The 26,903-nt window shown below is 40.3% G+C and overlaps 1 protein-coding gene across 4 annotated transcripts in view; it reads right to left on the reverse strand.

The window, feature by feature from the left end:
• The window catches only part of DENND2B (DENN domain containing 2B), a 225,541-nt gene that overhangs the window by 89,148 nt on the left and 109,490 nt on the right, over positions 1 to 26,903 (reverse strand). For 2 of the 4 annotated variants that reach the window (XM_042439251.1, XM_042439339.1), the window contains 2 exons: positions 10,497 to 11,720; positions 3,649 to 3,785 (listed from right to left, as the gene is read on the reverse strand). In XM_042439251.1, the coding sequence (XP_042295185.1) occupies positions 3,649 to 3,785; positions 10,497 to 11,720 (1,361 nt within the window). The remainder of the gene's footprint in view (positions 1 to 3,648; positions 3,786 to 10,496; positions 11,721 to 26,903) is intronic. The other 2 variants (XM_042439425.1, XM_042439512.1) reach the window with 1 other exon arrangement.

Below are 26,903 nucleotides of genomic sequence, written 5' to 3' on the forward strand. Positions count from 1 at the left end.
CACGTTTCTGTTTGGCACAAAGCTTCCTGGACCCCCTTCATGCCAAAAGAAATATCTTAAAAGTATTAGAAGGACTGAAAGATTCTTTGGTTGGTTCAATGGTAATTTTGAGCGTTGAAATAAGCAAATTACAATTATTTTTATTCAATTATGTTTACGTTTATTTGCAAAAGATCCACTATGTTATAACATTACGGGGACTTTCCGGGGATTTTGACTGAATATTCCGGGGAATATTGGGGAATTCCAGGGATTTTGGGAAAACATACCAGGGAATATCTTCGAGGCAACGCTGCCACACAGGCTTATCACTGGGTCCTCCTGGGCAGGAAGGAGGCTTACTATCTAGTGATGTTTTGATTAAACAAGTTACAATGGGCTGTGGGAGGATTTACATGTAGTTACAATTGTCATTTAAGTTAAATACATTATAAACATTGCATCTTGGAATGTTATACGGTAGACCAGTGGTTCTAATCTCAAACAGTGAGGCACAACCCCCAGTGGGATACAGGAGTTGCTCAGGAGGATGCGAGACTTGGAGGTCCTGGTCCCTCCCTCTTTTCCTCCTCCAAACTTTTTTGGATCTGGAGGGGAAGAAAGAAGGGTATTTAGAGTAGCCAGCTCTTCCTGAGGAAGGAGGAGGAGGAGGAGGAGAGTGGGGAAGCTCACTGGCCTCTAGTGGGAACCATCCTGAGTCACTGTTTCTTCTTTCCCCACCCATCCCATCACTGATCTGAGAATGAATGTTTTTGTGCTACTCTTTGTGCAAGAGAGTATGTGTGTGAGTGAAAGAAATAATGAATCTGATGAAACAGAAATAATGCAGTTTCACATCACTTTAACTGCCATGGCTCAAGGCTATGGAATTCTGGGATTTGTAGTTTTGTGAGATATTTAGCCCCAATCAGAGAGCTCTGGTGCCAGAACAAACTACAAATCCCAGGATTCCATAGGATGACAGTTAAAGCAGTGCATTATTTCTGCAGTGCACATTCAGACTGGATGTGTACAGTATATAGCTGTGAGCACTGGTACATGTAAGCATGGCTGTGTATGAGGCCCTCTTCAGACCAGACATTAAGGCTGGCCTGGGGGTGTAGTCAGGGCATCACATACAGATGACGCATGCCCTGACTTCACCCCCAGGGCACCATGACACCGCACACCGCTCCACATGGGGTGGGGTGTCATGGCATTCCTCCGGTACTGAATCCATATGATGCAGCGCCAAAGGAGAACTGCCAAGCCATGGTAGCACAGGTATGGTGCCCTTTCCAGGGCGCAAAAAGGAGCTGCTTTTTGCAACTCCTTTTTGCGCCCTGGAAAGGCCAGATTGGGGCTGTGGCATGAGGTTGCTGTGGCCTGGATCTGGCTAGGAAAGGGGTGATTTCTCAAGCCCCTAGGACAGTATATGTTAAATGTACATAAGTGTTAAGTATTGAATTCATTTAAATAAAACTCTTAATTTTAACAATGTTATTTCCTTATAAAATGTTAAAATATAAATATACATGAATGTGTGAATGTAAATACACATTAAACAAACAAAATATTTCAATTCACATACCATGTTGGGTGGGGGGAAATAACATCTGCATGTAGATGTAACAAGCATAAAAAGTTAGAGAACCACTGATTTGGACAAGCAACAGAAAATGTTTTCGTTAAAGAAAACATAGTCCTATACACATTTAGTCTGAAATAAATTCTACTGGGTTCAACATTCCAATACTCTCAAACACAACTTTAGAAAGTTACAATTAAAATAATGAATACAATGGCATGCTGAAGCCATCCACTACTTATCAATGGAAAAATTCAGAGACATAACTGTGTTCATCTGGAATATCAACATGTAAAGGCATTTTATGGCACCTTTGAGACTAAAGAAGTTGTAGCATAAGCTTCCATAGACTTGGTCTACTACCTCAGATGGTAGGATGGTCTGGGACTCACAATTTTTTCTTTCTTTTTAAAAGCAACTTTCCAAGTTCTGTTTCCAAGTAAACAAATAATAGCATTGCAGCCTTAATTAGTTACGCTTAAATTTCAATGGGACTCAATTTATTCATGATTAACTTTTCCCATTGATTTCACTAACAGATAACTGCAGTTTCTGGTCAGAACAAACTTAACTCAAAGATGCACCAGATGTTAGGAGTTAACATTAGACACATGTCTCTTCTGTAGGCTGAACCCTCTTCTGATGACTGATCGGAGAAATCTCCCAACAGAGAAATGTGTGACAGAACTACTCCGCTGGTTAAGATCTGCCAGCAAAAGTACCATAAAGGGGGCAGAGAAAGGATGGAATACAGAAGAGGTGCATGACACCAGATGCAAACCTCCTCCAGCCAAGCTGCACAGCCACAAATTTAGACCAGTGTAAGCATAGTGCTAACGCTCCTAATTTGGAAGGGATTTAAATTCAGCACAGTTCCCAGGCCAAGTGTCGGGACCCAAACCATTATTATAACCTTAAGGCTAAAGTTCAAATCACACACAAACAGTACTCAATGTTGACATGGACCCAAAGCTGCTAGTTATGAATAACTTAGAAATAATGATTAGTTATACAACCTGTCTAATTGAGGATTCAGTTGCTTAATTAAATGTTTTAAGCATTGTGTCCTATGTTTGAATCGAGAGCCAGTGTGCTGTAGTGATTTGAGTGTTGGACTAGGACACTGGGAGACCAGGGTTTGCATCCCCACTCAGCCATGGAAACCCACTTGGTGACCTTGGCCAAGTCGTACTCTCTCAACCTCAGAGGAAGGCAAAGGCAAACCCACTCTGAACAAATTCTGCCAATAAAATCCTGTGATAAGGTCACCTTAGGGTCTCCATAAGTCAGAAATGACTTGAAGGCACACAACAATTACTACTACAACAACCTATATTTGAAAATATTTCATTCAGAGAAAGGATGAAAAGAATTGGATTTAAAGCCATAGAAAATTAGGACAGTGGCCACTGCCAATGTCATTGGATCAACATTTTACAGCCAGCTAAATATCTTCCATAAATATTTCTTCTAAAAAGAAATATCAGGCCTTTATTCCAAGCTGGTGTTCATTATGCCTATACCAACAATAAATCTCCTTTTTTCTCTGTTAATGTTGCAGTTGAAGGAGTTGCAACTGAAGGATGTTGAAGTGAATGAGGAAGTGTCAGGATGAACTTTTCTTAAACAAAAGACCATATCATCAGCAAAGAAAAGATAAAGTCAGTTGCTGAAGCACAGTTTAGACAGACATTTCTCAAGCAGAAGCCAACAGCACAATTCCTACAAGAACCATCCTGCTGTTTGATAGTTCTACAAACTTTGCATCTTTTTTTAATACCAATGTAGATTCCTAGCCAAAGTCTTCAAGAATAGAGATTTAGTCTATGAGTAGCACAGCGATGATTGACCAAGTAATCTGTTTACAATAAGACTACTCAATGAGGTTCGAAAGAAATCAAGACCTCTTGTTTGCAATCTGTGAATGACGTGTTTGCTCTATCAGTCCATTTACTTTTCACTTAATTGTTTCTTTCTGGCACATCTGAAAGCTTTTTTTACAGCAGAGAAACCTATTCAGAGTTGCACCAAAATTATTAAGTTCTCCTAAGGCTATTCTGTATGTCATAACAGCTTCTTACCGACAATGTCTTCATAGGCGTTTTCTTCTAAAGTGCTTTTAGATCCAAACTTGTGCTGGTTCTCAGTACCATTCTCACTTGGAGAGGGAGGATACAAGGACTGGAGGCTTGAAGCATCTTCAAACTCAAAGGATTTTCTAGAGTTGAGGTAATAATAATTTTCTGATTAGAAGTGCAGAGTACTTTTAATATGTAGAGCAATTATAACAACATTCAGTTTTTTCTTTTTCAGTTTAATTTTTCAGGATTTGTCATAGACCAGAACCTGGATGAGTCAATTATACCATTATGTAATTTGGCACAGCTTTTCTTCAAAAGGTGACTACACAAAACAGCTTGTGACCAAGGGTAAAACACTGATTATATTAACATCTGTCTGATGATATAGTGCTTGGAGAATAGTGCACGAGAACTACACTCTGCTCTTCCTTCTTTTGACAATGTAGGAATTTTGCATTGGTGTATAACTGTAAGCCAGTGGTAGCCATATTTGGGTCTCCAGATGTTGTCATGCTTCAGCTCCCCAAAGTCCTAACTACTGTCCATGCTGGCAGGAACTTCTAGGAGTTGAAGTCCAACAGTATCTGAAACACAAGTATAGGAGTCAATGTTGTGAGTGGTTAGCATGCTTTCTTCTCACAATCTGCATCTCAAGTGCTCCACAGACTTCAGACAGCAACTCTGAGCTGAGGGATCTCCCTCAAAGGGCTTGCATTCCTCAAGTTTATCAAGCACAATGCAGGACATATAAAGATATCTGGTTTCTGTCAGAATAACTCTTTTGGAACTCTCCCGAGTCCTGATTGTAATTTTTCCTTGTTAGGTGCTATTCACTTCCTGCTGCTTATTATATGTTTCCTGCTTCCAGCTTATTATCCCAAGCCTCACTCAACATTTCCACAGGTCTCAGCTAAAACAACAAGGTACATCATCTGTCATTCCTCTTGTTGCATCCATGACACTGAATGTCATTGATGCAACTACAATAAAGTTTACTCCCTGGCTATATCAAACAGAATGAAGCTGCTTTACACAAAGGTACAAAGAATGATTACGACAAGATACAATCACTGCTTGGTTTAACAGTATCCAAAACCAGTAAATTCAGCCTGTAAATTCTCAAATAAAGCATCGTCCGTAAAATAAGGTGTATTACACTGTTAAAATGCCATTCAAAATTTCTATCCTTGCTGAGATTATAACTAAGGTTCAAGGACACACATACAACTAAGCTATCCATCCATTCTTTGCCTGTTTAGAAAAACACAAAACTTATAAAGATTTGAAAAAATCCCAGAAACAGGTGATTCTGCAAAGCAAATTCTCTTAAATAGTCTCCACCCACCACAATATTTTATCCTGTCAAGCTGTTCTAATATTATAGTTAATATAAAAACAAGAAAGTACCCAGGAACATCCAGTTTCTAAGGTGTACTCAAAATATTGCTTAGCAACTCTGAGGCTTTAAAACTATAGACAATAATACATCTCAGATTCAGTGGCCTGGATTCAAAGGCCTGCAGGCAGAGTTCCACTTGCACAATTTCTCATTCGTGTACACACAACCTCTTGTGCACAACGCAAAAGCCACTCCTAGGGTTCCAACTACTTGTTATGTTTAATGCAAAGCATGAAGTCTCCTTCCTTTCTCAGCGGCATCCTCTTCCCCCCGCCCCACACCTGCCCACAATTGTTAGGAAGGATTTGTGAGGAGTTAAACAACTATGTAGTGCTACAACATAAGCCGGGGAGCGAATCAGCAAAAATTGAAGACTTTTTTTGTGCAAATACAACAAGCTTTTTAAATCCAAGCCAGAGTATCTTGAAAGTTAAGTACACTTTCAGTTACCTTTTTATGAAGAAAATACTGGTGCTGGATCTCACAATACCACTGAAATCCCACCATGAAATGATTGCAGATGTGGGGAGGAAATTCCCTTTTAACTTTTAACCAGTGCAAATGTATTTAGTCTATTCTAAGCAGTGAATGATCACAGCAGCACCTTTAAAAGTATTTATGCATTCTACTTCTTCTACTCACTTAGAAAATGTCCTTCAGAAGTTAAAAGCTTATACAGAACTTGCAATGACTTCCATTCCATATTTATAAACCACTATGAAATTAATCTTTAGAAAAGAGATAAAAATCATCAGACATGGGTCTGTGTCCTATGCACTTACACCTTCTCTATGACTATTGTATATTCAAACACATAGCTTTTTGGCTGCTTCATACAATACTATTTTACTTATAAGTGTGCACTTGCTTATTATCCCTCCAATAGAAGATATGGTCAAAGCTGTATGTATTCTGCAAATTCGTACAGGGATAGATTTAGTTAATGAATTCACAATTCAGCATCCTGAGATTCTCAAACCTCCTTTTAAAATTAATAAAATCAAATTTCTCAGAATTGTAAAAATAGTCTAGGCACATTCAGTGTCATCCCAGAGTGGGAGCCAACAGAGTTTCAAGCATGTCATGGCAGGGGTTCTCAAACAGTAGCATATGTATCACCACTGGGACAAACTAGTGTAGATGGGATGCAAGGTTTTTGTAACAGTTTAAAACTATGACAGTGCTATTTTTCCTTGTTTGTGTTTAATACGAACAATACTATATTTCTGTGTCCTTTTTAAAAAAAAAGATAGATATACGTAACAACAGAATGTCTGCAAACTTTCTAAGTATCTTTCTAAGGAAAAAAAACTGGCAGGTGTTCTGAACAGGAGTCAGCAAGTACCTGAGGAGTGGTCAGAGTGGAAGAGCAGATGGATAGTCAGGCCAGGGCAGGCCAGGTCTGTCACCATTATCTGTGCATGGTGAAGGGAGAAGCAGTGTGTGTGTGGGGGGGGGGGAAGTGTCAGAAAGGCCAGAAGTCATTAGAATGGGTCAGAAGATAAATGAGCCAGCAAGGAGAAAAGAAAGTAATCCAAAATCTAGCCAGTTCAAGGTCATGAAAACAAGAACAGGAAAGAGTACTGCCACTCAACCAGATAAGACAGTTGTCAGCACTAGGGCTGAGAGAGAACTGCCAGGATATTTATGGGCAGCTCCTTCAAGGCCACAGGTGTCTAATTAGTGCCTAATCAGGACAGCACCTATGACTTAACATGTGCTGGGATCTGCGTTTCTCTTTCCATCACTTAACAAAGGATAGGGGTGTGTGGTGCTTGCAAGCCTCTGCACAGTGCAGAGTCCCCAACTGCCCCAGCCTCCATTTCCTTGGACTCAGAGAGAGCTCCATTATCAGGAGCTGTACCTTCCTGGCAAACTTTCTCCTCCTCTTAGTTTGTCACCCATGGGGTCAGTTACAATAGCAGAATAGAGTGATGAGTGGGGGGTATGAGATATGAAATCAGGAGAAATTCTGTTGTAGGAGATAGTCCTTTGGCATACTGCATAACCAGCCTGAGCTGGTAAACTTTTCTTCTTTGGCCAACTGCTTTCAGAATCCCCCAGCCTTTGGGGGCTGTCCCTGGGAACCTGGACTGATCGAAAAGCCATTCCCTACCTTTTAGTCATGTGGCATCAAAGGCGTTGGTGTACCAGATGCCAAGCTCTTCTGGGGATTCCTGAAATAGCCAGCCAATTAGAGCCCTCTGATGCCCTGGTCAGGTACTGTGTTTCTTATTTTATGGTTATTTGCTCCCGCTACCAGTGATTTGTGGGCATACAGTACTTTATTTCCAGCAAAGGTTCACATGCAATGTGTTTTGCTTCCAGTCATCACTAGTGCCATAAATATAAGCTGACTTGTGTATTTTGTATGGTATGGTGGTTATAAATGTAACAAGCCAAGAAGTAAACAAGACATTATGCAAAATAAGCTTACGTGTGCAATTTTGTGTAATTTTTAGAACACATGGATTACCTTACTGCAAAATGTGTGGTTTTAGCTGTTATCTAGTACAAAGTACATACAGCCCTAGACATAAATGCCAAGAAGAATTCTAACCTATCTGTTCATGAGAAAAAGACAAATGATACTGTCCCCCAGCAGAAATTGACAAAAATATGGCCGATTTCCTACAGACAGAGGCCAAGGACTATTGAGGAAACCTATGTATAATAATGACATTTGTTTTACTAAGTGTTTTACTAAGGAAATGAAACTCTAAGAAGAAATAGGGTGGCATTAATAGTGATAACAGATGTTGCAAAAAGGATATAATGCAAAGTATGACTGAATAAACCCATTAACATAAACATAATCCACATTTATGCTACAACTATAGAGGCAGAAGAAAAAGAAACTGAAACATTCTGTGCTGGAGTCCAGGAGGAAATTTATCAAATACCAAAACAGTTCATAGGTGATTGGAATGCAAAAGTAGGAAACAGAGCAGAATCAAACATTGTAGGAAAATTTGGCCTAAGATCAAGTAACAATGCAGAAGAGCAACTCACTGAATTTTGTAAGACCAACAGTTTGTTCATCGTAAACACTTTCTTCAAGCAACAAAAGAGCCAACTGCATACATGGATTTCACCTGTTGGTGAATTCAGAAATCAAATAGACTGCATAATTGGAAATAGAAAATGGAGAAGCTCCATTTCTCTGCAAAAACAAGACCAGGAGCAGATTGTGGCACAGACCATGAATAAAGCTAAAGAAGAACGCTAAACAAAGGATCATGCCACACACATACACACATATATTTGCATTATTAAGCCTAACTGACCAGGAGCTAGAACTCTGGAGTGAAGCCAGGGAGGTTGTCAGGAAGGAATGCAAAAAGCCTCTATCTGCAGCCAAGAAGAAAGCGAAGCTTCAATGGATGACTAAGGGAACTCTTCAAGCAGTAAAGGAGAAATGAAAAGCAAAAGTAAAAGGTGATAGAAATAGGGTTAGAACCCTGAATGCAACTCTTCAGTGTCTTGTATGTAAGGACATGGAGAACTACTGTAGTAATCAATGCAGGGGAAAAAAAGAAGAGGGCAACAAAAAATGAAGAACAAGAGACCTCTTCTGCAAGATTAGAGAAATCAACAGGAAATTTTAACCATGAGTGGGGATGCTCTGCCACCAGCAGGAAAACACATTAGATGACCAAGTAGAAATAAAAAGACAATGGAAACAATACACTGAAGAACTATATACAAGAGCTGAAAGGGTGACAGATTCATTCAAGGAAGAACCTTTTCAACATGACCCTACCATTTTAGAACGTGAAGTGGAAGCTGTACTCAGAGCACTTGGGAGAAATAAACCACCAGGAACAGATGGCATACCAATAGAGTTGCTACAGTATGCACAGACAGAACCTGCTCTAGTTCTAACTAAAATCTGTCAACAAATATGAAAAACAAAACTAAGGCTCACAGATTGGAAATACTTAATATGCATTCCAAACCCCAAGAAAGAGGACACGGGGATTGCATTAATCATAGGACCACTGCATTAATTTCTAATGCAAGCAAAATTATGCTCAAAATTCTGCAGCAAAAACTTTTACCATACATGAAGCAAGAAATGTCAGATGTCCAAGCTGAATTCAGAAAAAGTAGAGGCATTAGGAATCATATTGCAAACATAAACATGATGGAGTGCACCCATGGATTTCAAAAGAAAATCAGACTGCGCTTTATGGACTATAGCAAAGTTATAAATCACAACACAGAGATTGTATAGATCATGAAAAGCTTAATGAAATGGGTATGCCTCAAAGGTTCACTGTTCTGATGTGTAAACTGTATACAGGACAAGAGGCTACTGTTAAAACAGCATACGAAGAAATGGATTGGTTTCCAATTGGCAAGGCAGTCAAACAAGGCTACATTTTATAACCCTATATGTTTAAGCTGTATGGTGAACATATCATACATAAAGCAGCATTAGACTCAGAGGAAGGAGGTGTGAACCTTGGAAGAATGAACATCAACAATTTAAGATATGTGGATGACATCATACAACTAGCAGAAAATAGCAAAGACTCTGAATAATTATTGAAGAAAGTCAAGAAAGGCAGGTTTACAGTTGAACATTACGAAAACAAAAATAATGATCACAGATGATTTACATAACTTTAAAGTAGATGATGAAATCTCAGTCATGAATCAGAACGGAGACTGTAGTCAAAGCATTAGAGGAAGACTAGGACTTAGAAGGGCAGCTAAGAAGGAAATAGGCAAGATCTTGAAAAGTAAAGCTATATCGTTGAATATTAATGTTAGGATGTCCATACCATTATATTTCCAATTTCTATATATGGTTGTGAAAGTTGACCAGTGAAGAAAGCTGATAGGAAGAAAATCAACTCACTTGAAATGTGGTACTGGAGGAAAGTTGTATGGATGTTGTGATCTGCTTAAAAGACAAATAAATGGGTTATACTGCAAATCAAATCTGAACTCTCCCTGGAAGCTAAGATGATTGAACTGAGACTGTGCTACTTTAAACATATCATGAGAAGACATGACTTGCTAGAAAAGACAATAATACTTGGTAAGGCAGAAGGAAAAGAGGAAGACTGTATTACAGATTCAATAAGATTCAATTGAGGGAGCCACAGGCTTCAGTCTGCAAAACCTGAGCAGGGCTGTTGATGATAGGGTGACTTGGAGGTCTCTCATTTATAGGGTCACCATAAATCAAACTTGACTTGAAGGCAGTTAAGAACAACAACCATTACTAGATTCATAACCTTTGAGGGAAACATCCTACATTTGTCAAATCCTGATTAGCATGCATGAAGACTTGATTTTAAAGCAGAAAACAAGTGGCCTAATTAAACTTACATTCATTCTCTTATGAGAAATATTTCCTTAAATGGACGAGTAAATTTGTTAAACAGAAACAACTCTGCAATGTTGAAGATTATAGACAATAGCTTTCCATCTTTACCTATTTTGGGATTTTCTGTGAAAGCGTGACTCTTTCTTCTGTCTCCGGGTGACAGGAGGCGCAGGAGTCAACGGAAGAGGGGGAGGGACAGCAGCCAGAGGTGAAGGAGGTAGGCCGTTGCTTGATTTGCTTTTATGATTCTTGTCAGCTTCATATTCAAAGGTGCGTTTGGGCTTGGGTACAGGGTTTACCGCTGTATTCACCAGGCTCTCGGAAAGCAGCTTAGGTCCAGCAGAACCAACTGTAGGACTGAGTCCTTGAACTGTTTTATTGGTTTTCTCAGTCTCAGTGAGAGTCTCTGGATTACTCTCACAAGTACCAACATTCCCTGCTTTGCTATCATTTGCATTCTCAGTAATGCCCTCTGCAGCACCCAAAGTCACAGACTTTTTCCTTCCTCTGTCAACACTATAGCAGCTACTTGGCAACTGAGGAAGACCCCTACCAGGCTGTTCTTTTAATGCCTGTTCAATTTTCTGTATTCTGTTTAACACAGCAGAGCTCTCTTTCCTAGCATTCCCCTTGAGAAAAGCATTGGAAGTCTCGCTCCTGCTCGGCTTTTTTTCAAACCTGTGGCAGGAGTCTCGATCCAGGAATTCCTCCTCCTCAGTTTCTGGATAGGAGCACTCAGAAAATGTCCTGCTCATCCTCTGGAACCCTTTGTATTCAAAAGTCTTCTCACTACAAGGAGAAGGCAACATGCTAGGGCAACCCTCACTGCCTGACCTATCCCCAGCATCTCTCTTGTCCAAGCATACACTCATTCTAGGGGAAGGCTCTTTGCGGCACTCCCATTCCGATATCTTCTGCCTGATATCGAGAGCTTGGGAATGGACGCTGACCCTGCTGAGAGAGAGGTTCCGAAGGTTCGCTGCAGTCCCCAACGAGAGAGTGCTCCGGGTCAGCTGACGGCCACCTACTACTTCGTCATCATGAGCCTCCTTGGGCACTTCCTTTTGGTCTTCGGTCTGGAAAAGAGAGAGCCTTTTATCCAGGCAGCCAATGCTGACAGCTTTGAGGGGGTGACCTGGTGATTCAGTGTCTGAGGGGGAAGTAGAAGTGCTTCTCAAGGTAACTCCCCAAGTAGTCTGGTCCTTGAGGTGGGACTTAAAATTGGAAACTTTGGTGAAACTGCTAGAGCGGCAGGAGTCCTCACTGTCACTTAGGGGATATGATGTTGAGCTTCTTGGCTGGCACAGAAGAGGTGGAGAGACTGACTGGCACCTGGAATTCAGAAGAAAAAAACCAATCAGCCATCTGGCTACCTAATGATTATTTACCCAAAGGTTTTTTTCTAATACCAAACTTTTCTAAGACCAAACTTAGGCCCGAGACAGGCGGGCAGGAAGCACCGTCCTCGGGCCGAAATTAGGGTTCGGGAGTGCGTAGCAACCACACACTCCCAAACCCTAATACGGAGCGGCGGCACCATCACAGCGCCCCATCCATATGTTGGGGCGCCGCGCTTGCGTCAATGACATGATACAGTGTGCTAATGGCGCACTGATGGTGGTGCCCATGCGTGCCCAAAAGAACCTGCTTCTAGCAGGTTCTTTTTGGAGCAGAGGGAGCCCATGTGGTTTGGCTGCTGCAGGCTCCCTCCGGAGAAAAAATGGGAAGCTCCTGACCGCCCTTTTGGGGCAGTCTGTCGAGCCCCTTAATTTGGCTGGTCCAAACTATTCAGTTTGTTACATGGGTTTCTAATGTTTAGGGCTAGAATAAAGCCCTTTCTTTTTCCTTTTAAAAAGTAGGTTGTGATACACAAAGCTCCACAAATCTTCAAAAGAAACATGACCAAGTTAGTTCTAATATTTTCAACTATTTCATGCACATCATATACACCAGGAATCCTTACAACAACCCTGTTAGGTAGGGCACTATTACCTCCAGAATGTAAATATAAGGCACATTTACTCATCATGATTATCCATGGTTTGCATTAAACACAGGTTTGCATTAAAGCACAGAGGAAGACGAAACAAACCATAGGTTGTCCTCTCCATTTCCAATTTATTTCTCTTCCATCCCTTTCATTTTAGGATGAGCACTTGGGAAATTAGTCAGGAGCAAGCCATGGTAGTAGGATGAAAAGTCATGAAAGCTATGTTTAAATAAGCCAGTATACATAAGGCAGCAATTGACAATGTGTTCATACTGTGATTTGTGGCTAATTAAGCCACAGCTGGTTAGCAGAAGCAGATTCACACATCACAAAAATTCAGATTTCAACAAACCATATAATGACTTGTCATGACATGCAAAACTGGACAGTTAATTTATGGTTGAGGCAAGATTTGAACTTTCTACTCAGCTCATACAATGAACTTTATTGGATAGTGGTACTGAATATCCCAATACCCCAATTCTAAAAACTGAAGTGGAAGCTGCAATAAAGGAAATGGCAAAAAACAAGACTCCAGGAATAGATGATATTCCAATACAAGTGTTGCAATCCACGCTGACAGAGTCAACTCTGGTACTAACCAACATATGTCAACAGATATGGAAAACAAAATCATGGCCAACAGATTGGAACTGATCAATATACATCCCCATCCACAAAAAAGGAGACACAGGAGACTGCAGCAACTATAGCACTAATCTCTAATGCTAACAAAATCATACTCAAAATTCTGCAACATAAGCTTCAATCATACACAAAGAGAAAAATCCTAGAGGGCCATGCAGGGTTCAGGAAAGGAAGAGGCACCAGGGATCACATTGCAAATATACGATGGCTAACGCAGCATAGCAGAGAGTTCCAAAAGAAAATCTTTGCTACACCAAAGCCTTTGACTGCATAGATCATGAAAGGCTATGGAATGCCCTTAAAGACATGGGAGTGCCAACACATCTGATAGTCTTGATGAGGAATCTGTACTCAGGACAAGAGGCTACTGTCAGGACAGAACATGGAGAAACAGAATGGTTCCCGACTGGCAAAGGAGTCAGACAAGGCTGCATCCTATCATCCTACCTATTCAACTTATATGCAGAACATATTGTAAAGAAAGCAGGCTTGTACATGGAAGAGGAAGGAGTGAAAATAGGAGGAAGAAATATCAACCATCTGAGATATGATGACGACACCATAAAACTAGCAGAAAACCTCACAAACCTAGAACAACTACTATGGAAGATCAAAGAAGGAAGTGCAAAAGCAGGCTTACTGTTGAATATAAGGAAAACAAAACAAAACAAAATGACTACAGAGAACTTACACACATTCAAACTAGCTAATGAGGAAATAGAAATAATAAAAAAGTTCTCATATCTGGGATCAAACATTGATCAGAACAGGGACTACAGCCAGGAAATCAGAAGAAGATTAAGAATGGGGAGTGTGGCTATAAAAGAATGAGAAAAGATCCTAAAATGCAAAGACATACAACTCTGCACAAAAGTCAAAATCATACAAGCCATTGTATTCCCTATTACCATGTATGGATGTGAGAGCTGGACAGACAAGGAAGAAGATAGGAGGAAAATCAATTCATTTGAGATGTAGTTCTAGTGAAGAGTGCTGAGGATCCCATGGACAGCCAAAAGGACAAACAAATAGGTCCTAGAGCAGATCAAGCCATAAATATCCCTAGAAGCCAAGATAACAAGACTTATAGTACTGTCATATGTTGGACACATCATGAGAAAGCATGAATCACTGGAAAAGACAATAATGTTAGGGAAGTAATTTTAGAGAAGTAAAAAAAGAGGAAGGCCACATGCTAGATGGATGGACTTTATTAAAGAGACCATAAATATGAGTTTGCAGGAGCTGCGCAGAGCAGTAGAAAACAGGGGGTCTGGAGATGTCTCATCCACAGGGTCACCATGGGTCGAGATTGACACAAAGGCAGTTAACAACAACAAACTGGATATCAACATTGAATCTCAGCAATTGAAACATTTTTTTGAAAAAAATCTAAAGTGAAACTGATTGACTCAAATAATAAAATGCATCAAACAAAAATAGCTTTTTCTCTAACACAAGTCACATATACAAATGGTGATGGTGTGACTTTTAACACTTATCTCTTGGCTTTTGCATTTTACAGTTAAACATTTTTTAAACCTACTTTCAGTTTTGTTTTCCATTTCACATATGAAATTGTTTCCCAAATCATTTTTTTCCTATTTATGGCAACACAAATTTATCCCATTGTTACTACTATGGAAGTTTTAGTTAGTTTTGTGAGATATTTAGCCTTCTCTTTCAGAGAGCTCCAGTAACAATAAACTACAAATGCCAGTATTCCTTAGGATGGAGCTATGACAGTTAAAGCAATGTCAAAATGCATCAATTCAGCCGCCAGAGTTGCTTGTCTCCCAAAAGTTTGTACAATCTAGTATTGATTCAGTACTGTGCTCTGAACCAGTACTGATCCTGTGGTCTGATCCAGCTCTTCATAGGTCCATAACTTCTGGTTCTTGTGTTTTCAGAAAGAGAAAATCTATCATAATGTTTCTTTGTCACCAAAGCTACTGGCAGAGCCTGAGATTTGTTAGACTGCAGAATCTGGGCCTTTCCCATAAGTCCTGGCTTCCTCCACTCCCAATTTTGTTTGTTTAACGCCCAGGCTGAAAGAATTCTGGTGATACTGAAAGTTTTCTCGCTTCTTTGTGATGATTTATTTGACCTAATAAAGGTATTAAATTTTGATACCCGTAGAACTTGATTCACTAGGCTTCCATTCTAAGGAAGAGAAGATAAAACCAATTCTTGAATGAGGGGGAAAAAATAAACTCCAAGGGAAAAAACTAGTACAGATGACATGTGAATGAACTCAGTAATCTTCTGTGAACTGAGTTATACAATGGATCATTATCTAAATTTTCAGATCTCATTAGTGAGGGGGATTTCCTCAGCAGTTGAGCCAGGTACTGGCAGTAAATTAAGATAAGTAAATAAAGAGGAATGCCTCATCCTCTGTGGTTTATCTTCTTCTTTCAGGTCACTGGGCTTTTCTTTTATGATATTAGTACTTTCCTGGGTCTCCCCCCCCCCACCCCTTTTCCATTTATTTTAAAAAATATATAACTTTTTTGCTTCAGAGCTGCTGCTAGGCCACTTAAACCATGACTGAGATTTGGTGTTATCTTAAATCAGTGGTTCCTAAACTCTATTCTACTCTGGTCAGGCCCCACTTGGAATATTGTGTCCAGTTCTGGGCACCACAATTAAAAAAGGATATTGAGAAACTGGAGCGTGTCCAAAGGAGGGCAACTAAAATGGTGAAGGGTCTGGAAACCATGTCCTATGAGGAACAACTTAGGGAGCTGGGGATGTTTAGCCTGGAGAAGAGAAGGTTAAGAGGTGATATGATAGCCCTGTTTAAATACTTGAAGGGGTGTCATATTGAGGAGGGAGCTAACTTGTTTTCTGCTGCTCCAGAGACCTGGAGCAATGGATGCAAGCTACAGGAAAAGAGATTCCACCTCAACATTAGGAGTACCTTCCTGACAGTAAGGGTTGTTCAACAGTGTAACAAACTCCCTCGGAGTGTAGTGGAGTCTGATTTCTTAGAGGTCTTTAAACAGAGGCTGGATGGCCATCTGTCAGGGATGCTTTGATTGGGATTTCCTGCATGGCAGTGGGTTGGATTGGATGGCCCTTGCGGTCTATTCCAACTCTATTATTCTATGACTCTATGAAACTGTGTTCCTCCAGATATTTTGGACTTCACCTCCCAGAACTCCTGACTGTTGATCAAGCTGGCTGGGGCTTCTGGGAGTGAAAGTCCAAAAACCTGGAGGATCAAAGTTTGGGAATCACTGCTTTAAATGTATCTTAATGTATGTTTTACCGAGATGTTGTGTTCCAGATTTGGCACAGGAGGTATAAGAGACCTGAGCAAGGGAGTTTAGCACACTGAATGTAGCTGACAGGACAATCCTATCTCAGAACATGAAATGTGAATTTCAAAATATATAGAACAGAATCAAGGATCAGCACACATACTTTGGGTTTATATTATCTAGCTCACAAGCAAGATTACAATAACTGCAATCTAACCTGAATAGACCTGATCTCATCTGATTTTGAAAGCTAAGCAGGGTTATGTCTAGTTCGTATTTGGATGGAAAACCCCCAGGGATATAGAATAATTGAACTGGAAGATGCCCCATAAGCCATCAATTTTACCCCTATCACTCAATGCGGAAATCCAGCTAGAACATCCCCCACAGGTAGCTATCTAGCCTCTTTTTGAAAACCTCCAAAGAAAGAGATCTCCACAGTGGAAGTAAAGAATCCTGGCTGAAACCTGGAGAGCTACAGTTACTCAGCATTGACAATACAGGGTTAGATAGATCGATTGTATGCAACAACTTCCTGTGATGCAGTGTAAATCAAATGGGTTTCAGGCAGAGTAAACAAAGGATTTAATTTGCATGTCTACTCAGAAGTCAGTCTGAAGTATGTATGTGTAGGATTATTGCAACATAAGTCCCTTTTAAAAGATACACCATACATGCTCAGTTGGCCAAAAAAAGGCAGTAACTTAAAAAACAACTCTTTACTGTTTGCCCATATATCTGAGTAAATGAAGACTGTGATTAACACCCACATTTTCCTCTAGTCCTTTACATCTCTACAAGGATGAGAACTATCTCTAGATGTTGCTGGACTGTAGCTCCCAGTATTCCTCACTGCTGACTAAGTTCACTGGGGATGTTGAGAACTGCAGTCTGGAGTACCACATGATTCCCACCCCTGCTCTAGACACCGGATAACAATAAAGTTGCCATTGTCTAGGCATGTACATGCCTGTTAAGGTAATTTACTGGAAAATGGAACTGTGTACAAAGGTTCATTATTCAGGGCCTCACCCTCTTCCCTGTAATAATTCTCTAGCCAGTCAAAAAAACAGATCTTTTCAAGCCAGGAATTTGGAAAGTTCAGGAGGGAGGGGAAAGAGTGTGTTGCTTTGTGCATTGTTTTTGTTTTGTTTTTTGTTTGTTTGTTTGGTGTTTCCCAATCCTCCTGAGACCAACCACACCTGGTGCCTTGTGTTGACACAGGGTTTGGATGCATAGTCCATGTTTTCTGTAGGTATACTGTGGCAGGGTGTGGAGGGTTTGGAACATACTCCACGTTTTCTGTAGGTATGTAGTAGCAGGGTGTGGAGGTACAGACAATGTTTCTCCTGAAACAATCCTGCATAGTGCAATATTTGTCATTGTTGTTGTGTGCCTTCAAGTCATTTCCAACTTATGGTGACCCTAAGGCAAACCTATCACAGGGTTTTCTGGGGCTGAGCAGGGAATCGAACACCGATCTTCATTGTCCTAGTCTTATGCTCAAACTACTACACCATGACTACCTTTTGCACCAAATTGTAACCCGGATTAAAAGTGGGAAGTTCCCACTGGCGCCGGTTTTTACACACCCGGATCAGGGTTTTGCACACCAGATCAAGGGCAAATCCCCCTTAGAGCGGATTTTCCGAAAGTGGATTATTTCCTCTTTCTTTTTGGAAAACCCGTTTCTTCCCTGCTGTTGGCAAATATGAACTTGGCCCCGGTCATGGTCAAGTCAAGTTCAGGGGAGGGATTTAGGTCAGAGGGTGGGCAGTGGGAGGAACATGCCTTCCCTCTCTCTCTCTCTCGGTAATTTTTATTTTTAACAGGTTATGTGAATGCTTGTGCTACAGATTGACACATATTGATAGACTATGTAGGCTTGTGCAACATTTCCCTTTCGTTTGCTTGCTGCCGGCACGTCACGTCACTTTGCAAGTGGCAATTTTAAATTAATTTTTTTTGTGTGTAACAGAATGCTTGTGCTACATATGTTTCTCTTTCAATTTGGCAATTTGATATAATGTGTGAATGCCTGTGCTACATATGTGTGAGAAACAGAGGGAAAGTAGAGGATGCAAATGAGGAGAGAAGGAAAGATGGCATTCTGGGATGGCAAACGGGGGGAAAGCAGAGGATGCAAAGGGAAGGGAATCTGAAATGACCCGAAGGCACACAACACATGCACACACACACACAAGTTGACAGAATATGTGAATGCTGCCGCCAGGTTTTTTTTTTAAAGGAGGGGGGAAAGCACCCATTCTGTTGGCCAATGGTTGTAGGACGTGTCACCTTTGACGAAAGTGGAAGTGAATTTGATTGACAACAAAGGAGGCTCCATTTTAGTTTATTTTATTATTATTCTTTATTTGAAATGTATATTAAAACATACACAAACAAACAAACATTGTTACAGACATACACCAAGAACGAATATGTAGAAAACTAAAATCGCGACCTCCCAAACTGTGGTGAAGAATGTATTGTTTTCTAACCACCTTACTCTTGTGATTAATTCTATCTGTAAAATTCCACATTTATCTTTTCAGTTGAATGTAATTTCCCTCTATTTTTCGATTGGAAAAAATTAATTTAATGTTTTCCCCCCACAATATCAATTATCCAATTATCTAATTCTCATGAAAATTATTTTCGCTATCTTGTATCTATCCAAATCTTTAAATGTTCTGTCGACATATATAAAAATGAAAAACAAAGAACGAAAACTTTTCTTACTCGTCAGTAAAAGTTTAACAATGTATCAATATTCAATATTGGGTTAATGAATTAAATACAAAATTTATTCCCCCTCTTCCCCAAGATTGATATGGTGGATTCTTTGGAATCCAAAACTTTTCCAGAAAGTCCATCACTGGGGCCCATTCTTCTTTATATTTTTCTATTGATTTAGATTTAATTAGACATGTTAGTTTATCATTCTTTAGCAAATCATATAATTTCCAGATCCAGTCTAATATGGTTGGAATATTTTGATTTTTCCAGTTTTTAGCATAAACTGTTCTGGCAGTTGTTAACATATAAAATAAAATCTTCCCATATTGTTTTTCCAAATTTGTATCTATCATACCTAACAAAAAATTTTTGGAATCTTCTTTAATTCAATATGTAAAATATCTTTGATTGCTTTTTGTATGGCACGCCAGTAATGTTTAGCCTTAGTACAGAGCCACTAGCAGTGCATCCATGTACCTCTCTCGGTACCACATTTCCAGCATCGATCACTGGAATTTTTATACATATGTACAATCCTGTCCGGAGTCATGTACCATCTAAATTGCATTTTATAAAATTGTTCCCTTAAGTTCATATTCACAGTACCGTATATACTCGACTGTAAGTCGACCTCATGTATAAGTCGACTGCAGGTTTTGGGGGGCAAAATTGTGGATTTTGATATGACCCTTGGATAAGTCAAGGGTAAAACTTAGGTTCATGCAACAAAGGACCTAAATGATGAAGCAAAGGAAAACAATGCCAAAGAACCTACAAAATTATGGCTGGCATAACTGTTTTGGCTCACACTAGAGGTTGGATGGAAGAGAGAGTAGAGGGAGGTCAGTGCTTCCAAGACAGATTGTACTCTTGCCTTTCACCAGGGGATGGTTTCCTTTTTAATAAGAGTTAAAAATAGTATTTACATCGACCCGTGGATAAGTCGACCTAGGTTTTTGGGGTCAATTTTTTGACTAAAATTTCTAGACTTCTACATGAGTATATACAGTATATTTGAGTCTCCTCTGCCAACACCTTTCCCACACTTCTAATTCAATATTTTCCCCACAGTCTTTAGCCCATTTTATCATATATTCTTTGATCGTTTCTGGTTCCATTTCCAGTTTCAGTAATTCCTTATAAAGTTTTGAGATATTTTTGGTATCCTCCCCTAATAGTATTTTTTCCAGCTCTGATTCCTCTAATTCTATCCCAAATAGTTTCTTATCCATTTTAATTGTCTATAAGAGTGCCAGTAATATCTAAAACCTTTTTCGGACCATTATTCTGGTGATTTCATTTTAAGATTCCCTTCCTGGTCTTTTAGCAAAATGTCCTTATAAGTTGTCCATTTCCCTTTTATAATTTCTTCCCTTTGAAAAAAAGCCTCATTTGTGGAGACCCACAATAGTGTTTTTCTAGTCATGTAAGGCTTATATTTCTGCCAAATTCTATATAAAGATCTTCTAATAAAGTGATGCAGGAAGGCCTTGTTTACTTTGACCTTATCATAGAACAAGTACGCGTGCCATCCATAGCGATTATCTACTCCCTCTAACTTAAGCAGTAAAGGAGGCTCCATTTTAAAGCGCTACTGCAAATGTGAACTTCAGCAGGGAAAATTGCATTGATCAAGGTAAGGGGTAGTGGGAATTTCTTTCCGGGGAGATTTGGTACCGGCTTAAAAAATTCGACCTGGTTCCACCCAGGGCAAATTCCCCTGTGAGAATGGGACCCATGTTGACTCTCATAGTTCACACACCCTCCAACTTTTAACAGATGAAAACTGGGACACATCTTCCCAAGAAAAATCAGAGTGTGGTCAAGATGGCAAAAGCTGTGAGTGAGGAAGGACACACAACCTAGGAGGACTACATCACTTTGCTTTCTCCATAGCCTTCTGTGAAGGGCAAGACTCACACCCTCCTCTAGTCTCTCCCTTGAGTTAATTGAGTGCAAACTACTTTGGCTCTTTGAACTCAGTCTGCAGCCATTTAACAGAAATAACATGGAAAGAATAGGGAGAGGTTCCCACATCACAAAAAGAACAGTTCAACATGCTTGAGCAAACTTTGTATCCAAAACTAACAGTATGCACATGTAAAATGAGACAACCAGGTCAGATAAGCCTTCCATAAGTAAAGAAAAAAATCTGAATTTCAAAGAGACTATTGGAAATGGAAAGCTTCTTCCAAAATACATTGCACAGCATTTTCTTTCTTTCCTTAGCCTGCACTGCTCTTTATGTCCTGACACATTGACATGATGGCATAGCTGGTGAGCCAGGCTCCCCCCCCCTTTTTTTCCCTGTCTTTTTTAGCATTTAACATGCTCCGTAAGGGATTCTGGAGATGCTATGTACTTTGTCTGTTGTAGGCAGGCACACACAACTACAGTATGATCAGCTAGAGCAGAACTTCTATTGCATTGTTTGCTGCAGGTACACTCCTGCAACCTGACACTAGAAGTCTGTTTCTTCAGCCTTCTTTCACCATCCTCCCAATGCTAATGCTACTTAAAACATCCAGTCAGACAAAGAACATGGAAGAAAAAGCGTGGCTGAGCAAACATTAAAAAAGACTTTGTAAAAAGAAGCTTCTTTGTCAGAGACTTTGTTAACTGCCTGTATTCACCTATGCATTTCCTCAGAGCAAAGGATATTTAGTAGAATCTCTTCCAGGTGAAAGATCACCAAACACAAGATCACCAAGCACGATCTGTTTAAACAACCTATACATCCAGAAGCATATGTGAGATTGTTTTATTTACATTGTAAATATTTCTCCTATCTTCCCTGAAAATTGCTACAATCCAATTAAGTGGCATTAAGGACTTGCAAACCAACAGGGTGCGCTTCCATCTAAATTCAGCCTATTTAGACCCTCTCCTGTCAGCGCAACTGCTGGGGTCCAACAACCACTGTCAGCAACTCAAACGAGTCCTGGGGTTAAATCAGACCCTTGTAGCAGAGCTGGCAATTTCCAGAAGCTGAAGCGTGGCTCCAAAGTCCAATTGGGATGACAGCAACTGGATGTCTTCCAGGAACTGCAGCAATGCAGGAACCTCCGGGGACACACAGCAAACCAATGCTGTAGCTTCTTCTGATAAACCACCAGAGAAACGAAGTCCCCAAAGTGCTCTTTATTCACAGTGCTATTATACAAAACCAGATCTCTAAAACTCCAAACCATACCAATCCAACTCCTACTTCAAACCCACAAGCTATCCCTTGCAACCCCTGGGTTTATATAGTCTCTAGACCATGCGGTCTCCCAAACCCAGTGAATTCAGGTGTGTAACCATGTCATGTGTCTCCTGTGCAATCCAGACACATGTTTCATCATCCATGGCTACGTGCACTTGGACACTGACGTGTCCTTGAGCCAATGAGCTTCAGCTGTGCTGATAAGCCTTGCCACTCAGCTGAATGCTCATGGCCAAACACACACACATCAAGCATTTCCCTGTGTGCTGTGTTTTAACCCTTCAAATCCCTGACATCCCCTCCTTGTGGAACTCTGCTCTTTTGGGATTGCAACACACTTGAACTGATCACTAAATGTGTTAAGACACATCATGACGCCTGGAAAGAGGGAAAGAGCAAGATCCTTTTAAGCTAAATTGTTGTGTGGATCAGACATAGGTACTGAATCATCTGACTGTGAATCCAGATGACCTTTTTTTTGCAAATGGGAGTTTTTTTAAAAAAAAGAGTAACAGAAAGAGACAATAGCTTTGTTCTTTGACAGAGAGTAAATGTAAGCAATGTTTACCTTTGCTCTCTGTCAAAGAACTCGAAAACAATGGTATATAATGAGACACACATAACAAAAGGCTTCCTGCTCTCTTCTTACTCCAATTCTATTTTTCAAAATTATTAGATTTAAGGCAATGGGGGCAGGGGGAGATCCAATTAATAATAGATTTGACCGTTAGATAGTATGTAAAACTCTCATGGAATTATTATATTTTAAAAATCATTGTACTTATCCCACTTTTTTAATAATGAGTGGAGCTTTGCAGCTTGCACTCAAAACTCTGGTTAACTTCCTATCTTTTCTTTCACTCCAATGTTTTCGCACTCGCCATTCCTGATCTATGAACTGTCCCTGACAATTCTTTTTATTGTTTTCCTGGGTGAAGAAAAAGCCTTTTAGAAAATGCCACAGTTCTTTCAAAAGAAACTTCTTGTCTTCAGTCAAGTAACAGATGGACCAGTTCATTTAAGAAGATCATATTAGTTTGATAAACAGCTTTTATTTGTTTAATAAAAGCAAGAGCCTTTTTTGTGGACACCTGAAAAACAAAGAAAAAGGCTTCACATTATTTTTAAAAGAAAACTTTCAAGAATTGTGTGGGACTCAAATGTATATGGATGAATACAAAGGGGAGAGGGGGAGGATGAAGGGAATGTACTGAAAATACAGTTTCTTCGAATACCAAGAATGTTCACTAGGGTGATGTGTCTGACTCTGTTCACCAGCTGTATAAAGTCAAAGAGAAGAGCTATTCACATTGTTCACTTGTTGTATGCCTTGAAGTCATTTTCTTCTTATGGTGACTCTAAGGTGATCCTATCACAGGTTTTTCTTGGCAAGATTTGTTCAGAGAGGATTGCTTTTGCTCTCTTAGGCTGAGAGAGTGTGGGTTTCCATGGCTGGGTGGGTAGTCAAATCCATGTCTCCAGCGTTTAGTCTAATGTTCAAATCACTACAAACTGGCTTCCACATGTTTCTGCCTCCAAATAAAAACAGATTATAACTCCCCCCCCCAAAAAAAAAAAAACAGATCAACCATTGGGTTAGGCATTATGGGAACTACAATCCAAAACATCTGGACATGTAATGGTCTGGGGAAAAAATGACACAGAGAGTGCAGTCAATTCTACAGAACTGGTATTTGTCAAGATGCCAATACAAGTAGAGTGGTTGTTTTTTTTTTTCTTCTTTCAAAGTAGAGAAGAGTAACATATATATGAATAAAAATAATTACATCCATATATTTTCAGGGGTCTGCATTTTGTGAAGCTACGTCAGTGCTTTGTAAAGTTATTTGAGAAAAACCACAATTCCCAGAATACTTCAGATGATTCAAGAATTTAGGGACTGTAATCCCAAACAGCTTTCCCAAAATGTATTTTAGGTCTTAGACAATCTAGAGAACTAAAAGAGCGAGTACAAGGAAATGCAGCAGGTGATTTAACATACACATAAGCAAAAGCCAAGCATTGTATGCAAGTAGACAACATGAATGCAGACAGATACCTTGCCAACACTCAAGCCGTTTTTGAAATCTGCAGCTGGTCAGGAGAAGCCAAGTTAGTACCCAAGTAGCTGAAGCCATCCTGAAGACTGCCAAAATAAAGCTGCTTCGGGTCTCTTTGGAGGTATGCTATTTAAATAAGAGTCCAGAGGTCGCGCCAAAGCCACACTCCATTCCTAAGCACTGGAGTGCAGCTTTGGTGCAGCTTCTGGATTCTTAGGGTGCATGCATCATTTAAACAGCATACCTCCAAAGAGACCCGAAGCAGCTTTATTTTGGCAGTCTGTAACAGGCCTAAAAAAAGTGTTATAGTGGGCTAATACAGACCGCCCCCTTTCCTGGCAACCTCACACGTGTGGCCCTGTCCAGCCTCGAAAGCTCCTTTTTGCACCTCCAAAGGGAACCACAGCCACAGCAGTGTGGTTGTATGGTGCCCCTTCGGTGCTCATGTGGATGTAGCACCGGAGGTGTGTCATGATGGCGCGTGCCATCTGGAGTGGCATGCGCCATCATGGTGCCCTGAGCGGAGTTAGGGCCTACGTCATTAGGACGCTGCACCCTGACTACACCCACAGGCTGACCTTTCAGGCCAGTCTGGATAGCCCCTATGTTCACAGATCTTTTCATTCTGCAGATCTAACCAGCTTACAACAAAGGACACTAGAAGAGATATCTGAAGGTTCTTGTTCCTGGATTAGGATGGGTAAACTGAAGTGCTATGGCTATGTTTACACCTTTGGCCTAAATTCAAAAGCTTCTATGACAAAAGCGATCTGCCTTGGTGGACCACTGGGGTCAGGAAGGGAAACTACATTTAAACCTAAAATATGTGTTCATACAGAACGTTGAACACTGTGAGCCAACTGCATTTCCAGGGTAAGGAAGTTGTCATAATGTAGGTATAGCAGTCATATTAACTGGAACTACCTAATTCTACTAAGGCAAGGTTAGTTGGCTCACATATTATGCTAAAGGATTAGTCACTCACATTTCTCCTTTCCCGACTCTTATTGTTAACACTGGGAATCCAGCTCATTTATCTCACCTGCAAAGTGTTCCATGAAACCCTCCCTTCATCCACCATCTTAAGTGAGGCAGGCTAGCTCCACCAGACCTGCCTGGAAGAAGACAAGCCCTCCTTTCAGCCACCATCTTGAGGGAGGGAGAGGCAGGCTAGAAGCCAAGTCCTCCCTCCAGTCCATCTGACTTGGTCCAGGCCTGGGAGGTAGAGAAGAACTGCTGGACCTCATCGCCTTCCCCGCCACCACTCCCTTCTCCTTTTGTGTTGTGTCTTTTTAGATTGTAAGCCTGAGGGCAGGGAACCATCTAATTAAAAGATTGTATGTACAGCGCTGTGTAAATTTACAGCGTTTTATAAATAAAGGTTAATACTACTACTGTACTAATAATAATGTGAGCTACCTGAGGCTCACAAATCTCCACACAAGTGAGAGGCACAACTCTGCATTTTACATGTTAAAGCAGAAACCAAATAAAGGGTCATTTGCTGTCCTGTTTTCCTATTTCAATATAATTTATGAACTCATTCTGTGTTTTGCTTAACATGGTCAAAATGCAAGTTTTCGAGACCACACGGTCGGAATGTCATGGACTGTTAAGTCATGGACTGTTTAAGCCAGATTGTAAAATTGTGTGTGTGGTTTTTTTAAAACACACATACACACATAATCTACTACCAAGTATCAGGTGTGTATTTTGCACTAAAATAGCTTCCTGTCATGTGATAACTTCCTGCCATACTTTTCATCAAGACCAGAACTAGAGGTAGTCCTATATAGACAGTTGCAAGCTGGCTATCCCTGTCTTCCTTTGAAGTAATTTTTAGATACAAAATTCATGCAGTGCAATGATCAAAGTTTTTAAATGTGTTGTTGTTGTGTGCCTTCAAACCATTTCTGATTTATGGCATCCCTAAGGCAAACCTATCACAGTGTGTTTTTGGCAAGTTTCTTCAGAGGCTGAGAGAGTGTGACTTGCCCAAGGTCATCCAGTGGGTTTATATGGCTGAGTCAGGATTCAAACTTGATTATCCAGAGTCAGGCCCTGTCCAGACTGGCCTGAAAGGTCGGCTTGGGGGCAGAGTAAGGGCATAGCGTCCTGATGCCACATGACTGAGGGCGCCCCCAGGGCACCCTGATGCCACACGCCACTCCAGATGACATGCAGCATCATGGTGCACCTCCAGTGCTGCGTCCGGATGACACAACACTGAAAAAGTTCCGTGTAGCGATGCCGCTGCAGCTATGGCGCCCTTCCTAACCATCAGATTAAATGTGTCCTGGCTGTGCATCAGGACCATGTATGTTGCAAATATGCCTTTGGCAATATTGATCTAATTTCTTGCCATCTACATTTAAGAAAGAAAGAAAGAAGGAAAAACAGGCAGGCACAGATGATGAATGTTGGAAAATTTCCACTTCTATTTTTTTTTTTTTTAAAAAAAAAAGTCTCAACAGAGCTTTTGAATTTGACATTGTGGAATGTTTCTGTATTATATATTCAAATCAGGCCAAGTATGGAGGGATTATTGAGGTGCTCCCATTTATTACAAGCTGAAGCTAGGCATTATATATGTCATGAGGCTCACAT

Source organism: Sceloporus undulatus, chromosome 1 (genome assembly GCF_019175285.1).
Source record: "Sceloporus undulatus isolate JIND9_A2432 ecotype Alabama chromosome 1, SceUnd_v1.1, whole genome shotgun sequence".
Taxonomy (NCBI): Eukaryota; Metazoa; Chordata; class Lepidosauria; order Squamata; family Phrynosomatidae; genus Sceloporus; species Sceloporus undulatus.